We start from the raw sequence: 18,404 nt of genomic DNA, 5'->3' as shown, positions 1-18,404 counted from the left end.
GTAAAGAATTCCTTTTTCTCCTTTCCTTATACTAGCCAGATTGTTTGAAATAATACTTTGTTTCATTCCATCTATCTCTTCTCTGTGACAAATTATTATTGTTTCCTAGTTTCTGATATTAGCCAGAATTTTTCAAATGACATATTGTTTCATTTGAAGGATGTGAATTCTTTAAATAAAATGTCTATAATTAAAAACCTATCCTAAGAACACTTATGAGAAAAGTTCAATGTCATGTCTAATCTCTATAGAATGCCTTATCTCATTTTAAGTTGTTCTTTTTTAAATTGGTGAAATCGATTATTAATTTTAGTAAAAGTTAAACTTGTGTTTTAGAGTTTTTATTACTTTAATAAAATGCAAGTGTGGCTAAGCTAAAGGAAAAAGTAGTTCAGGAAAATCTGGGTATGATATTTGTTTCCACAATATATTTTTGCTACAGGTTTGCCATGATAGTTCTGTAATATAAGTAGGAAAACAGATCTAGCAACAATGTTTGCGATTATGGAAGTGTTGGTAGATGTGGTCAAGTTGATTGGTCAACTTGATTCCAGTTGTTTTTTTTTTTTTTTATTAACTTGAGTATTTCTTATATACATTTCTTTTTTTTTTTTATTAACTTGAGTATTTCTTATATACATTTCGAGTGTTATTCCCTTTCCCGGTTTCCGGGCAAACATCCCCCTCCCCCCTCCCCTTCCTTATGGGTGTTCCCCTCCCAACCCTCCCCCCATTGCCGCCCTCCCACCATAGACTAGTTCACTGTGGGTTCAGTCTTAGCAGGACCCAGGGCTTCCCCTTCCACTGGTGCTCTTACTAGGATATTCATTGCTACCTATGGGGTCAGAGTCCAGGGTCAGTCCATGTATAGTCTTTAGGTAGTGGCTTAGTCCCTGGAAGCTCTGGTTGCTTGGCATTGTTGTACTTTTGGGGGCTCGATTCCAGTTGTTTTAAGTTTCTCTCAAGAAAGCAGATCATGCCGAGATTTGTGGATTCTGTTTTATGTGCTAAGAGAGAAGGTCTGACGTTTTTAAGATGGCCACTTCAAAGTGAAAACCAATTTCAATGTATGCAAGCACCTTGTACCTTTTCTTTTTTTCTTCAAAAGTTAGTACAGAGTTTTAAAAATTAAGGAAAACCATACGACGTATGATATTCAGAAGTTACTGGCATAGACAAGGTTCTAACTTGTATTTTTATCCATGTTGTCCTTTCTTCATCATTATTATATAAATTGCAGCTTTCTCACTAGACATTTTTGGAAACTTTCAAAAATTACTAAATATGTAGCTACTTCCCTGAACATCAAATATGCATTACACTCATTATAAAACTAAATGCATAGCTAACAAAAGTAAAACAGCAACCTCAATAATTATCTAAACATTCTGATTAAAAGCAAGTAATTAGTGTCAATTTTTAGCTTTTTTAATCACATGAGGGATGTGGTTTTTAATTTAGAAGATGAGAATATTTCCATTCCTGATGATAAATGACACAGTGTTAAATCCTCTCACCATATGACAGGATGGTCAGGAACAGCTTGGGCATAAAGTACGTACTATTCAACTAAAGATAAAATTGACTAGTCTATTAAGTTAGGGTCAAGATGTAAATTTAAGGATAATTATCTGAGTCTAACATGTCATACATCTCTAAAATATTAATTGTAAAAGAAGAAATTTAGACAAATTCCTGGGTGGATTAATTATATTATGAATACAAGTATTTTTTCTGTGTTTATTCTCTACTTAGGCCATATTTCAATCCAAACCCTGAGGTGTTAGAACAGTATCAATGGGCTAAAATGGATAGTAAAATATATAGATTGTGATTAGAGACTAATTTGATCTAATAGACACAATCAAACAATAAGAAAACAAATATAAATTTATCTGATACAATAATAGATTTCTTATTTGATTATGTTAGCACACATACTAATAAAATCAATGGTCCCTGAACTCAGGCTTCTAATGAGAATAATAGATTCTGATGAAATAGAAAAATTTACAGTAAAATCAGAACAGTAATGATATTTATATATATATATGATTACTATGATCATTATTAAAAATAAAAACTAGTCAGTTAATACTTTCTTACATGTAACAATTTTATGTGTAAGTGTAATTTGCCAAGTATTGTACGCATTACTATTATAAAAGGGAATTTGCTTTTCGGTTGTCAGTGTAGTGTATTTCCTTGACAAAATATCCTTACATAAAATATTACCATTCATTTAAAAGTATAAACTTTAATTCCTTAGAATCATATATCCTTTGATTTTTCCTATTGAAATTGCTGGTAAGGATTCATAGATTTGCCCAAAACAATGAGGGAATATTCAGACTGTTTTAGAAACATTTTATTTTTAAGAGCAAATAAAGTTTCAAATCTACAATTGAGTTTGAGGAAAAACTCACTATGGTCCTCCATTATAAACTTTGATTCTTTTGCTCACTTTGAATAAACTAGAATGTGTGAATATGTTTAAATTTGGATCTTAAGACTCTCAATAATTTATGCACTTATGCTTCGTATAATAAAAATAAAACGAAGGCTATTCAAATATCAGTGATTCACAAAAGGCATAATTAACATGGTCTGAAATACTAAAGCAGAATCTCCCATGGAGTCAATGGTGTTTCTATGTAAGTTGAGAATCCGAACAGAATCTTTTCTAAAACACAGCATAGTCACCATTGTCATCTCTGTGAATCTGATGAGAGCCCCAGTGGGTTTCTTATTGCCTGATATTAGAAGCCATGGCCTTATAGGTTTATTATGTGGTTTTACATTACATGGTCTTAATGGCTAAATGCGTGTGTGTGTGTGTGTGTGTGTGTGTGTGTGTGTGTGTGTGTGTGTGTTCAGTTTGAGGTTTATTTTTCAAAGTTTTAATCTTTTCTGTTTTACCAGCCCCAGTAGAAACAATGACATCTCCAGAATTTCTCATTTATTATTTCTGGCTTATACCGCAAAGAATATTTTTCTTGATACTAGAAGATGTAAAATATCAAATGGAATGGATATTTCAATACCAGGTTGATTTCGATTTTTCATTAAGTTGCAGGAGTTTTACATCTATCAATTATTACTTGCCTGGCTTAACCAATATTGAATAAATAAATAGTATTCATCCATTGCATAAAAGGAAAAGATGTCATGGAACAGATATTAAATGGGATAATTTTATTACCAAGATCCTTGAAGGAAACCTATCATATAGCCGCCAAGCATTTTTACTGGTCATAGTTACTGTGTAAGATAATTCACTTAGAAAATACAGTTTCAATATTGAACTGATATTGTTCGCAGTCTCAGTGCTACAAAATCATCCTTGCCTCTGCCACACAGTACCTCTGGCTCTGATTATGGACGTGAGTCCTCACCAGCAAACCACTAATATCTATAGGGAAAACTGAACATGAAGTCTACACTGCTTTCTAAACTTGGTCTTAGGTGTTTAATATCCTATGATAAAATCACAATTAGTTGATGATAGCAGCCGATATCATTAGGAAACATGAGCCTAAGCCAGGAGACATAACTCAGAGGTACAATGCTTGCCTGGCACACACAAATCCCTCAGCTTGACCTCCACAATCCCTCAAATTCCCAAAAGGACTCCACTGATAAATTCAAGACTCAGGTTCCTCTGCCTTTGGTATAGCCGTCCACAGAAATCAAGTGAGCAAGAGTGCCACACTCTAGACAAATAAAGAACATCTTAGAATATTTTCCATATAAAGCCGCTAAAGCATATGTTTTATTGTTAATAGAACCCTAACGTCAGAGCCCATCGTCCTGCTAACTGTTCAGTTTTTCCATCCTAGAATACTGGATAAACCTAAAAATAATTTTCATCAAATTTTCTAAGTACTGAAACTGAAATAAGAATGTGGAACTTCACTTCTCAAGAGGAAATACTTTGATGTAGGCTTCTGTGTGATACTTACTCAAATATGGTGGTTTGTAAGGCGCTCGTGTATTAGACAGCAATCCGTCCAGCTCCTTCCTCTCCAGGGTGCCATGCAGGGCCTTCTCTTTGCCGAAAGTAGAGAAAGAACGCTCCGCCCCAGGCTGGATTTCTGGAGGTTCAAAGACCTCGGTGTCTGGAACAGAGTCCATGCCAGGGACATGCAGGTTGCTGCGGTAATCGGCAGCCTGGCGTCCATCCGAAGGGACAAAAGAAGGCATCCAGCATCGGTCAGAGTGGCCCAGCGCTTTACATTCCTCAGTGCAATTGGAAAAAAGATCCATACCTGAAAGAAGAGAAGTCATAGAAAGGAAAAGAGAAAAGTCAAGGAACTCCAGATGTATTCAACATGGCTGGCTGTACGATCGGGAAAAAGTCAGGCAATGTAGTGGTGATAGGTGAAGACATGTACCCAAATATGCTTTCTCTTAATCTGATGGAAACCAAAAACGCTTAGCAGCAGTTCCCCTGTGAATTAAAACAGGATTTAAACAAAACAACAAAAAATACAAACAAACAAACAAATAAACAAAAGGATCTGCCAATGTAAAAGATAAGACTCAGTGGCAAAGAAATCTCAGATACGGAATCTCAAATCAGAATACTGGCAAAAAAAAAAAAGTGCTGGGTGTTAACTTCTTAAAAGTTGAGGAAATAGTGAGTAGAAGAGAAATATTTGAAAAACCTTCTGTGGGTTTGATATTGTAGCGATCCCAGCTACTGAGGCATCTTAAACAACAGTCCTTAACAGTCTGCCAGGTACTACTCCTACCACCACAGGGAAGCTATGCCAAGCACTGGCAGCGCTTAGACTACAGACTTTGGATTTCAAACTGGAGGTGAACTTGGACAGAGAGTCAGCCCAAATTGACAAACAATCAAAATCTAGAATTCTGAACATTCCATGAGTAGGAAAAGAATGGTTTCCTGGAAAATGGTTTTCTAAAGATATCTGTCACCAGAAGGCTGACAATCCATGGGCCTATAAAGAGGTTATTACTTATGACCCTGCACAAACCCCAAACAAATGACTATATTTAATGTAGCTAATGTAAGAAATTCGGTGGGAATTGGCTACAAATAATATCAACATATTCCTTAATGCTCTTCTGCACATAACTAGTTGTTAGAGTCAACCTAAGTTAATATGTAACAAGATTGAAAATGTTACCACAAATTTTGCTACCCTCTTTAGACTGAGAAGACTGCTAAATCTGACTGGATTCTGACCAAGGAAGTCTAGTTCTTCAATCACATACAAGAACTGTGTGTAGTGTGTGTGTGTGTGTGTGTGTGTGTGTGTGTGTGTGTGTGTGTATCTCCAGGTGTAAATATTTGTGCATGTCGGATGGCATCCACTGTGTTTTTTTTTTTTTTTTGGAGTTTTGAGGGTTTTTTTGCGGGGGGAGGGTGTAGAGTTAGGCAGAGTCTGGCATGGACCACTGACCAGGAACTTGCCAAGTAAGCTCTGCTGTCTGGCTAGTGACCTCAAGGGTTCTGCCTGTCTCCTCCTCCCCAGCTCTGGGATTACAAGTACCCATGAACACATCCATAGCTAGCTGGGTTGTTTACACTCTAACCCTCAGGCTTCCAAGTCAAGCACTTGCCTAACTTAGTTATCTCACTAGTCTAAGAAGTTTTGAGAGCTACGGAATAGTATCAAATATCATTTTGTCTCAATTGCCTTGATGATTGAGTCAGGGATTTGCCCTATAGCCCAGGCTGACTTACAACTTGCTAAGAAGTCTAGGATGGCTTGAAGCTCTTAGTTGTCCATCTTAGTTTCCCAAATACTGAGGCTACAGTCCCCTTCCACCATGCCAAGCCTGAGACACGTGTGGTGTATAGCACAACACCGAAAAGAACATTAAACAAAAGGATCATTCATCTATTGAATGCTTTACATGTTGATAAACTTTTCTAGTGTTTTAAAATTATATCCATTTTTTATTTGTTTCGTGTGTGTGTGTGTGAGAGAGAGAGACAGACAGACAGACAGAGACAGAGGAGAGAGAAACAGAGAGACAGACAGAAGACACACAGAGAAAGGCAGATAGACACAGAGAGAAAGGCAGAGAGAGAATGTTTGTGTGAGCCTATATACGTGCCAAAGCACAGGGTCAAGTCAGAGGACAACTTGTATAGGTAGTTTCTCTCCTTCCGTGATGTGGTTAGTAAGGATGAAACTCAGCTCATTGATTTAGCTGCAAGGACCTTTCCCCACTGAGACATCTGGCAAATATAATTTTGATTAATTTCAAATAACTAAAGCATGATTAATTTATATTATAAAATCTTTGAAATGCATGAAAAACTGTGGTATTAAAAATTAACACAGAATATTTATTTAATGAGTACCTTTTATTCTTAATTTCATAAGTATCTAGAAATCTTTGAGCTCTCAAAAGAAGCTTTAATGTTTCAAATGAAGTACTGTGTTACACATTGATTTACATGCAAGTGTACTTGAAAATTATTATAAAAAATAATAAATATTTCAAAATAATAAAACTTGTAGAATTTCTACAATAGTTTTAGAGTTAAAGGCCACTAACTACAAAACTATTTTTGAGGAAACAACACCAAGTTGTTTCCCATCTATTAATCTCACTAAATAATGTCTTTTCATTTCATACAAATCTATGAATAATGCTAAGTCCACCTCTGATTATAGCATCCTATGAATGACTGTCATTCACAAGCCTGAAAGCTAACAACTAGCAGGTAATCTCGAGTTTAAACGCTAAAATTTGGATTACAAAATCTGACTTGAAACACAATAAAAATCCTGAAGATGTTTTACTACACTCTATACACATCTTCTTTCTGCAAAAAGATGTGCATGTTCAAAGAAAAAAAGAACATCCATGTTCTATGTTCATATGGTGTGCAGGCAGCATCCCAGGAACATGCCTTATTTTGGGTCCACTGATGCTTAAGTTTCATCAATTTGATACAGTGGTGGGTGGGAAAAAGAAGGCTCTTCTGTGTCACAGAAGTCACATTTAGGATAAAAATAATTATGTATAATTATTTTAAAATTAAATTGGATCCATTCTGTTCATGGTGCACAGAATCACAAACCCAATATGGGCCTGAGCTAGGTCCTCTGCAAATACGTTGATGTTGTTTTGTTGGTGTTCTTCTGGGACACCTGACAGTGTGAGTTGGGGTATCTCTGACTCTTTTGTCTACACTTGGGAAGCTTTTCCATCTATTTGGGTTGCCTTATTCAGCCTTAATTTGAGGCTTTGTGCCCAGTCGGATCATATCTTGTTAAGCCATGTTGAGTGGATATTCCTGGAAAGTCTGGTTTTTTAAAAAAGGGAAATGAAATGGGGGAATGAAGAAGGGAGGTAGTGTGAGGGATTAGGAGGAGTGTGTGAAAACTTGAGTCAGATGTAACTTAATGAGAGAAAATAAAAGTTTTAATAAATAAATAAATATAATATAATAAATTGAATAACTGATAGATGATTAAGTTAAAAAATTAATTTATAATTGTTATATTAGATCATTGAAAAACAGGCACTGATGTAATATTTTCTTCATATAACTGGTGCATATCATTTTAAATGGGTAAATACATCAAATATATAAAAATAGTCTTTTTCATTTATCATTTAGATAAATAGTTTGAAAATGAAATAAAAGTATCCCATTAAGGGTCCTCAGACCGAGGAGCTGTTAGATGACTAAAAATGTTCTTTTATCATTAATCTTTTTTTATGTATTCATGTCCAAGTATTCATTGTAATTCAGGTTGCTGTCATCTTAGTAATAAACTAATGACAGTGATATTTCTCAATGTTACCAGAAGATATTTGGTAGAAATTACTTTTATATGTAATTTTATATTTAATTGTACTTTTTTTTTTCATCTTGAAACTAGGTGATTTTTTTTTCTATATCCGCTAATTACTAGGGGTTGGTTAAAATTTTCTCAGATTTTATAAAAATTTGTATAAACTGAGAATATATAAAAAGTACACACTGCACGCTATTGACAAAAATTAAGGAACATTGAAAGCTTGGCAAAAGCAGGGTCACTAAATAAGAGAGAAAATTGTTAAGCGATGTTTTCAATAAATGTATAAACCGATAGCGTGGGATGTTTTTGGCAATATTATATATCCTTATACATGACTGGAGAGGAAGGTGAGGTCTCTCGAATAGGGCCTGAGTATTTCACCAGTTTTATCAGTAAAATGAGTGGCTCTATTTCTCATGAGGAAAAATCAGATATAGAAATGAAAATGAAAACCACATAATAATCAATAAACTTCAAATAAGCAACAGAGAAATTAATAGAGAATGGACTTTTTCATTTGTCATTTAGATAAATAGTTTGAGAATGAAATGAACGTATCTCATTAAGGGTCCTCACACGGGAGAGCCGGTAGATGACTAACAACGTTCTTTTATGATTTATCATTAGTCACATTGACTCTGTAACTGTAATTACGAAATACATAGAAATGCATTTAACTTGTTTTGAAAAACGTGACCATAGTACATACAGCTAATTCCAGTACCTGTGATGTGAATCCGAGCATCCACATTGTTCTCACTAATTCTTAGGGCTCAGATTGAAATCCCAAGATTTAGTAAGTTTAATTTAATATTTTCTCTATCGAATGCATTTACAAATAAACCTATTTTATGGGTACAGACATGAAAACACAGGACACATTTTTAAAATACTACTTAGTATTTGTTTCGTATTCAGTGTTCAAATGCTATTGGAGACAAATACTAAATGTTTTAAAGTATGTGAGTTTACTTGCAATCATTATTTCCAATCATTTTTGTCCAGTCTTCAGGAATAAGCTATTTTGCAATTATGACAGCGGATATGAGAAACTGCCTGTTTTACAAAGATAGACCCAGATAAGTTTTAAGATCCACATATCTATATTTTAGTCAGTAGCAGTAGATGGTCCTGCTGGGAACTGTTATGCTTAAGAAAATTATAAGTGTTTCAAATTTGCGTTCCTTTCAAAATGATACTTTTTTCCTAATCAAACCTTCAGTATGTCTGACAAAACAAATTTAAAGAAACACAAACTTGATTTTGGAGAAAATTTCTAGCCATCTTTCTAAATATCTTAAAGCATTTCATAGATATTAACTACAGCTACAAGAATATGCCAGGGACAGATATTTATCATTTCAACTAACATTAATAAATAAAAAATGGACATCAAAATTGTATGCTATCCTATCACCATTCAAAATGCATATACCTTTGACCACGTACTTTTAGTTATTGTCTTCTATATATTTTAAAGTTATAAGCCTCTTCACATTATCAGAATATATCTCATCAGAAACTTGAACAAATTTTTGTAAACAACTGGAGTGAATTCACTTTATTTATAAATCAAAGCTTTATTTGCCAACATCTGAAATCTTAATGAAATTAAGAAAAGATATTTTAGTTCATGAAAATTAAGAACTGTCTTGCAGATGCTGTTATCTTCCAATGGTTTAACATAATACATGATATAGTTTACCTATTATCTTTAAAATACTGATAATTTAAGTTATTTTACTTTTAAATTCATATTCAATAGTTTGCCATGCATGATTAACAAACACCTTAAATTTTTTAACAAAAAAAATGTATAAGACAAAGCTGGCAATTTTTAGATGCTAAAAGTGACTAAATTACCAAGGATTCTCCTTTTAGTGTATTTTTTTGAAAGTGATAGGCATGAAAATAAATTTATAACTTATAGTATTTTCATAGCATAGACATTTAATGAAGACCAGTTTTTTTACAACTAAATAGATTTGTGTAAATATACCCCAATGATATTAATAATGTTTAAAATCATATAACTAAGAGGTTATATCCTTATTCTAAGATAGGAAAACTAAATGTTTTAATATACTGACTTACTAAAGAAGCCTGGAAATTTTTCTAATCTACTTTTTAGCCCTTTGGCTGTGGTTAATCAGTTTTCCCTCTTGTGATGGCTTTTGCAGGCCTTCACCACATCTTCCTGGACCTCTGCCATATCTAACCGATATATCAATAGTGCACTGAAAAAAACGGAAAGCACCTTGACAAGGCTACAGAAAGCAGAGTGCCATGGAGCAGTGGTCAAGCCCAATAATTTTGTGAGCCAGGTGCAGTGGCCAGGTGCAGTGGCCAGCTGAGAAAGCTCATGTGCTCTGCAGCTGCCTTCTTGTCAGCAGCCTTTCTGTGAAGGTTTGGGACTGTTGCAGACTTAGATAGCAGAAAAACAAGAAGGGGAAAAATAAAGGACAAAAAAATGAAAACAATTAAGGAAAGGATATTGCATGTGCAGATATGTAAGTATAAGATAAGGTTGTCAATAGAAAACATTGAAGATGTAAGGAAAAAAGTTAGACAATTAGAACAGGTGAAACAGTAGGCCACATTGTGCACTGGGAAGAGACACAGCTCAGGGGAGAATTCGGGATCTTCAATCTTTCCACTTTGACTCCATTCACTTTACATTTTCTCCTAACATATGTAGTGAGATCTGTTTAACTAGCTAATTTGGCACATTTGGAAGATCACCATAGGTTGTCTTTACAAAGAAATAAATCCATTTTTTTAAACAACCTTGACTTCCGAAATACTTCTGCTACTCACTGTGAGGCTTATAATATAAAACATTAATATGAGCTGCAAAACATCACTTAGTCAAAGACATTTTAATTTTATGCATTCACATTTTTTACTTTCAAAAGACTCAATACTTCTTACTATAAAATTAAGCATATTACAATTCAATACAAAGGTGCAATTACTTCTCACTGTAAGTGCTTCCTTACAACTGAAAAACAGCAACAATTGTGCCCAGTGTATTGTGTCTCCCTGTTACCTCTGAGCTGCATAAATGGAGTGGTAATTCTATATCACTTTTACACATTTAACAACTTAGATAGGGGGGCAAAAAGTTCAGCACTTAGAGGATGAAAACTAAACACAGCCTTGCCTACTTAAAACCTTCGGCAGATCGCATTTTAGCATTTTAATGGTCCTTAAAAGTCTCTACAATCCCCAAATTCTTTGAAAGAATCATTAACAAAATAGCAACACTGTGTTGTGAAATAAAAGAGCTTGCATGATGACAGCTACCAGGAATATCTATGTAACAAACCTAGCTTTTCTTGAGAACTTTTATTCATTCCTTTTCCTTTGCATAGATTATTAGGCTCATTTTGTATTTCTAAGTGACTGGGCTAACTAAAATGCTCACTGGGACTGGGGTGCTACTTAAAGAAAAAGAAAGAAAACCACAAAAGGGAGAGGGTGGGAAAGAAATAAAATATATGCAAAGAAACATGTAGCAGTTTTTCTTATGCCAAACCTTTTGTTGTAAGAGGCTGGGGTTAAATTAGAAACTTGCGGAAAATAGAAACAAATAGTTCTAAACTTAGAGTTTTTAAATGATAACAATAAATCATATACCACATATAGGGCAAACATGAAAGGGACTTTGTACTCACATATAAACTGCTGGCAAGATCTGGTTTGTTGTCAGGATCCCAGACACTAAATAGATGCTCTGTTCACTTAGCGTGAAGGCCCGCAAGGGGCAGGGACCTCCGGGGATTCTTGGCAGTTCTCAAGTCTCATTAGGTCTGCATATTAATGACTTGCAGCAATATAAAGAGACCCTTGAGCAGCCTTTTTTTCCCCTTTCCTCCTGCCTGGGTTTCCCAAGACTAAGCAGCCACAGATAGAGTACACATTAGCCAACTGAGAAGCTTGTAGCAACCAAGGCTGCCAGGTCTTACTGGGTGTGCGCTGCCCTTTGACACAGTGCCTCAGCACCATTCCCAGGGCTACCAAGTGTATTAAGGAATGAATACTCTCAAGGATTAATAGTACCTTGAAAATTAAAACTCCATCATTTTATGGAATAAAATGAAGGTCAAGTGTCAAGAGAAATAGGTGTCACCCAGAGGCAGCCCAGTGATGGACATTTTTCAGATGTTTCAAGAATTTCCCAGGCTTTCCTATCGCCTTGTGTTTCAAATAAAAAGAGAATTAGGAAGAAAGAATTCAGCAAACATCTTTCATGGGTGAAATCCAAATGGAAGTCAAAAACAAAACAAAACAACCAATTTTATATCAACTTAAGGTACATGGTTTATTTCGTATGGGTTCTTTTAGTATTGGTAATTAATATTAGAAATTATATACCCTTAAAGAACAAATTCATATTTGCAATTTGAAGTAAAATAAATATAAAAGTTATATTGTACTATAATTGCATCCTTTGACCATTAGTTAGTCCACATAGACAAATGCTTGAGTTTGGATTTTGATACTTGTCAAAATATGAGAAGATCAAAGATGCTTCAACAACACTAATTATCAAATGTCTGTTACTAACGTTCTGAAGCCCAGAGACCCAAAACTGGAAACTAGACTTTCAACCCATTTGTGACTTTAAACATCGTTCCTTCTCAAGTGATATTTGGTATGCAAAATATGTTTCTCTGGTATGCATGGAGTTTAAATTTAGGGCTCAATCATGGGCCACTGGTCAACTAATTCCTAACCTCAACACTCCAAAGAGATATAATACTTTTCACAACTTTCCTTTGAGCATACAATGACCAATAGAAGACAGACCATTACCTAACCCATCATCCATTGGAGATGCATTTAAATAAATAACTATATAATGGGTATTTGGATTGCTCTTTGATCACACTTACCAGCTGACTGGCCACGGTTGGTGACGTCATGATCACTGTCTCCCTGTTCACTGTCTCCATGGCCGCTGTCCTTAGAGCTTACTATGTCAGCTTCCTGGAATGCAGAACTAGAAACATAAAAAGGAGAATGTTAGAATTAAAAAAAAAAAGTTGAAGAAACACAGAAAACATTCTTCTGCCACCACATGGTCACAGATGTGTGCTGCAGACTTTTGGAATTTTCACATGAAGCCCAATTTTACCACTTAAATATAACTCCCTAAAAATGGAGCCTTCAGTCAATTGCAACATAAAACATGCAAAGTTTGCCCATTATTCTATGACTGGAGCTAAGTACAAGTGTATGTCTTTTTAAATAAGATATATATGAACATGTATGTGGATAAGTCATGGAAGCTAGTGAAGTATTTTATAATTTTTATACAAATGAAAATATATTGTATAGCAAACAGTACAGAGGCAAATAAATTATATACAGTAGTTATGCCTGCCTCAATGGATAAAATGCTTTATACGTTGTGCCTTTTTATATGAAATAACACACCTACTTCCTACTTATGTAAGGTAGAACAATGTTCACACACAAAACTAAGGATTGAAAATAGTTCATACCTGTTAACTCGGCGAGGTCTGTCAACTAGATAGCTGAGCTCTGCTCGCTGGTGTTTATTCTAGGAAAAAAATAAATAAATAAAGAGCACTAAAATTCAGAGGGTGCAGTCATCATCCTGCTTCAGAGAATAAGAACTCTATTGGATTTAAGCACATGTATATATTGTGCATATTTTAAGGTTTTCATAAGACCACAGCCTGATGACTGCTGACTAGGAACAGAAGAAATGTGGAGAGACATTAGAATCTAGATTTCTCTAATTCTGGTGTAATGGTTTAAAAAGAAATAAACAGGCTTGCTGGCCCACAGTAAATGTGTCATATTTAAAAGGAGAATGCAAAGAATAAAACAAACAAAACCCTTATACCTAGGCTTAATAAACTGTTGTGTCTCCCATAAAATTACCCTGATTGTAATCTGTATCTTGTCTTTCATTTGTCTATAGAGTGTTTAAGTGAATACGAATGGACACAAGAAAAAACAGCACGCTCAATAAGAAAAAGTTAGGATATTTTCTCGAATGATTTTGATGTTTATTTTTCAAAGGTACTTAGGATACAAGTGAGCTATACAAATATTTGTGAAGTCAAATTGTTATATGTGAGACTTAAAATAAGGAGATGCCAAGAGAGACTGTCATAATCCTGCCCCATCTTCCCTCCAGAGGCCCTCTGCAGGCTCCCCAAGGCCCACACACCTTCTCAGTCCAAACTTAGTTTTGCATGGTTTTCCCCACTCCCCACTCTTCATCTTTGCCACTGTGTCTCTACCTTTTAAAAAGAAATTGGAATTGACAAGCCAAATTCTTTGTTAAAGAAAGAAGCTAACAGTAGGCAATTCCTTCAAAACAAGAATAAAAAGGTGGCAAGAAAGTAATTACTACTGAACCGATATATTTAAGACAATTGTTCAAGCTTTCAGTTAGTTTACTCTTACAAGGTTCTGTGCCAAAGGAACTTCATTCAAATTCACACTGTGTGGTCATTCGGCTTCAAGAGCTTGTGTTAAAGCTGTCCAGAGCAGAATTGACTTGATGGTTGTGAGGTTTTTTTTTTTTTGTTTGTTTTGTTTTTTTTCCTTTTTTCAGAGAAGGAACTGATCACTAAACATGCAATCCAATTTAGGCAACCATATAAAGTTAAACAATCTATTGCTCACTGGTACACGCGACTGAAAACAGCGATAAACAAACCAAAATTGAATCAACTTTATTAATGCCTGGGACAGATGCAAAGAGAAAAAAGACCTTTGTCAGTGATAGGCCCCTCCCCCACACTTCCCTTTCCCTCCAAGCTTTTCTCATATATCCCCCAGGTTTGAAAGAAAGCAGAACCTTAAATATAGTAGAAGGAGGAGGAAGCTCCGAGGTTGCAAAGAAGCAAATGGGGGGGAGGGAATGAAAATAAAATCAAAGGGGTGGAGCGCAGTCAAGAACAACACGGAAGTTAGGTTACACACCAAGAGGTGAGAAAAGGTGACCCAAATATCCTCGCCTTCCCACAGCTACACAAACACGCTAACACCTTAAAATACACAGTGCACCAGAAGAAATGCAGGGCCGGGCTAAAGGAGGCTTTCTGATGGAGGAGATGAGAGATGGTGGTTCTTTCGCTTCAGCCTTACCTCGTTGGACAAAATGCTTCCGTTGGAAATGATGTCTGGTTGCTGGTCGCTGTACCCGGTGACGATGGCTCCACAGGGATTGTGCTCAGCGTCTGTACTCCGGGAAGGGCTGCAGGGCTTCAAGAACATCAGGTCGGTCTTGGCGGACTCTGGGGTGAGGCAGACCTGATAGCAATAGTTCTGATTGTGGTGATGGGAACCGAAGCCTCCGGACTCCTCTACCGGCACCTGGGTCGGGTTGCTAGGGACATTGGCGCTCTGCACCAACATGATGTCTGACTTGCTGAGTTTCTTCTTGCGCGCCCGAGCTTGACGGCCGCAGCAGGTGGAGCTCCCATTGCCGCAGCAGCAGCAGCAGAGGCAGCAATCACTCGCGAGACACGTGTAGATGTTGAGTTTCTTCTCTTTTTGACAGCGCACGGCCAACACGATCATAGCCAGCAGGAAGATGAAGGACACGGAGCCCAGGGCGATGATGAGGATGAGTGTGAGGTCCAGTGAAGTTTCCCCGCCGCCAGAGCGGCTGGGACGCAAGTGTTCCCCGGACCCTCCACCTCCGCCCCCGCCCCCGCCCTGGGGCTCCACGGCTCCATCCACCAGCTGAACCACCAGGGTGGCTGTAGAGGACAGGGGTGGCTGTCCGTGGTCGCGCACCTCAATCACCAGCTCATAAGGCCGCTGGGGGTCGCGCTTGGCTGGGACCCGGCGAGCGGTGCGGAGCTCTCCGGTGCGCCAGTCCAGTCGGAATAGGTTCATTTCGTTGCCCCGCACGATGCTGTAGGTGAGCCTGGCGTTCTCACCGTCGTCCGCGTCCACTGCAGCCACACGAGTGAGCAGGTAGCCGGGTTCGGCAGAGCGCGGCAGCACCTCGCGGGCTGGAGTCCCGTTGCGCCCCGGAAGGGGCGCCACGATGGCGGGGGCGTTGTCGTTCTGATCCACTATCAAGATGTTGACAGTGGCGTTGCCGGCCAGCGCCTGGGGACTGCCGGCGTCCCGGGCTTCCACTTGAAAGCTGAAGTCCTTGATCTGCTCATAGTCGAAGGATCTCAGGGCGTACAAGTAGCCGTTGTCTGAGTTGATGGACACGTAGGTGAAGACACTCATTCCCTGGATCTGGCACTCTAGGATAGAGTAGGTTAATTTTGCATTGGCCCCTTCGTCGCGGTCCGTAGCGCTCACCGCGTAAATGTAGGCACCGGGCACATTGTTTTCTGTCACGTACACGTCGTAGACTGGCTGGCTGAAGCGCGGCGCATTGTCATTCACATCTGACACTTGAACCTGGATCGACTTACTGGTGGAGAGTGCAGGTTCGCCCCGGTCGCGGGCCACCACAGTCAGGGTATAGGAGTCCCCAGCCTCTCGGTCCAAAGGGGCTTCTGTCACAATAGTGTAGTAATTCTTGAAGGAAGACTTGAGGCGGAACGGCACGTCTCCCAGCAGCTCACACTGCACCTGCCCATTCTCCTCTGAGTCCCGATCGGTTACGCTGAACAGAGCCACCACGGTGCCAGGGGCCGCACCCTCGCTCACCGCCTCTTTCACTGTGCTGAAGCTGATCTCTGGTGCGTTGTCGTTGGCATCCAGCACTCTCACCAGAACCTTACAGTGCGCAGGCACAGCATTGGGACCCAAGTCCTTGGCTTGGACATACACCTGGTACACTGGGCTCTCTTCATAGTCCAGCTCGCCGCTCACCTCCAGCCGGCCGGTGCGCGGCGACAGTCCGAAGAGCTCCCTAGCCCTGGGCGAAATGTGACTACTGAACGAGTACACGACCTCTCCGTTCTGGCCTTCATCAGGGTCGGTGGCATTAAGCTGGATCACTAGCGTGCCAGGGGGAGAATTCTCTGGTAGGGAAACAGTGTAGACGGGTTGGTCAAACGCCGGCACATTGTCGTTGGAGTCGAGCACTCGGATGGTGAGCAAGGCCGTGCCAGTACGCTGCTGCTGGGGGGGCAGACCGACTCCCCCACCACCTCCCCCTCCTTCTCCTCCTCCTCCCCCTCCTCCCCCGTCCACCGCGGTCAGCACGTAGCGGTGCACCGCTTGCTGTTCTCGGTCCAGTGGCTTCTCCAGGACCAGCTCTGCGAATCGGTTGCCATCTCCCTGGGTCTGTACGTCTAGTGAGAAGTAGCTGTTTGGGGTTATCTCGTAGTCTCGCAAGGAGTTAGTCCCCACGTCTGGGTCGAAGGCGCTCTCCAAGGGAAAGCGGGTGCCTGGCGTGGCGCTTTCTGAGATCTCCACCGTCAGGTCGGGCTCTGGGAAGGAGGGAGGGTTGTCATTGATGTCCAGCACTTCGATCTCCACTCGGAACAGCTCCAGCGGGTTCTCCAGAAAGACCTCCAGGTGCAGGACACAAGAAGGGCTCTGCTTGCAGATCTGCTCACGATCTATCTTTTCGTTTACGTACAGAACCCCGGTCTCCAGATTAAGGTCCAAGTAAGGGGTCCGTGAGTTGGCCACCGTCTGAAACCTGCGAGCTGAAAGTTTTGTAATGTCCAAGCCCAGGTCTTCAGCGATATTCCCCACGAAAGTGCCATGTTCCTGCTCCTCCTGCACAGTATAATGAAGCTGGGAAAAGACTCCGTCCACCATCCAGAGCAAGGCAAAGAATAACAGCACAATCATTTCCAAAAGGAAAGGAAGCAGCTCCCCCGTAGCCAGTTAGCTACCCGATCACCTCCCCCCAACCACCAAAAAAAAAATAATAATAATCTAAAAAATATAAATAAAAGTGTGCTGCGTGGGGGGCTTCTGTGGCTGTCTTAAAAATTTTTATTCCTTTTGCTTCATTTTAGAGCGTCTCCAAATCCAGCCTCATTTTTCAATCTTAGCGCAGAAAGGGTGACAGATGTCCCCTATGCTCAGCCGTAATCTTCCCACTGACCAATTAATAAAATAACGATCATACAATAGTCAGCCTCCTTTATTCCGACAGTGTTGGCGCAACGCGGCGCTGGCAAATCCCAAGGAGGAAATTTCGATATTTCAAGACTGTCCTAGGTTTGTCTTCTTGCTGATGGGAGGAGAATGTGGAGGAGGAAGAAGAGGAGGAGGAGGAAGATGAAGAGGAAAAGAAGGAAGAGGAGAAGCTGCCGGCACCACTGAACATGCCTCTTGATATCAACGGCTGGCAAACGCGAGCGGGCTTAAAGACAGCGAGAGAATTTTGTGCCGGAAAAACACGGAGCCGTTCTGCAGCATAAAACTTTCATTCTCTTCATTTCTCCGGATGGACGTTCCTCTTGTCATTTTCTTCCCTCTGCCTCTCTTTGCATTTCTTGGCTTTCATAGTCTTGTGTCCTCAACTCCACTGGCTCTCGCTTTGCTGTGAACAAAACCAGCGATTTCTTTTCTGCTGTTCCTTTTCCAAGCCTCTCTCCCTCTAACCTGCCTCTTTTCCTCTCAGTCCATCCTGCCTCCTGCTTCAGCCCCAATGCTTGCGATCTCGGCTGGCAGTTTCTGAGCTCCGAG

General features: G+C 39.1%; 1 protein-coding gene across 3 annotated transcripts in view; it reads right to left on the bottom strand.

Annotated features, from left to right (window-relative positions):
- Pcdh10 (protocadherin 10) overlaps positions 1-18,400 on the bottom strand; it is a 66,160-nt gene extending 47,760 nt beyond the window's left edge. For 2 of the 3 annotated variants that reach the window (XM_039103633.2, XM_039103634.2), the window contains exons 1-4: positions 14,928-18,400; positions 13,304-13,362; positions 12,692-12,798; positions 3,963-4,268 (exon numbers count right to left, since the gene is read on the bottom strand). In XM_039103633.2, coding sequence (XP_038959561.1) covers positions 3,963-4,268; positions 12,692-12,798; positions 13,304-13,362; positions 14,928-17,558 — 3,103 coding nt within the window. In that variant the 5' untranslated portion in view covers positions 17,559-18,400. The remainder of the gene's footprint in view (positions 1-3,962; positions 4,269-12,691; positions 12,799-13,303; positions 13,363-14,927) is intronic. The other variant, NM_001427768.1, reaches the window with a different exon arrangement.
- Between the last annotated feature and the right edge of the window lie 4 nt (positions 18,401-18,404).

Source organism: Rattus norvegicus, chromosome 2, assembly GCF_036323735.1.
Source record: "Rattus norvegicus strain BN/NHsdMcwi chromosome 2, GRCr8, whole genome shotgun sequence".
In the NCBI taxonomy this organism is placed as follows: domain Eukaryota; kingdom Metazoa; phylum Chordata; class Mammalia; order Rodentia; family Muridae; genus Rattus; species Rattus norvegicus.
Note: the sequence above shows the minus strand (reverse complement) of the source record. Positions and strands in the feature narration are given on the sequence as shown.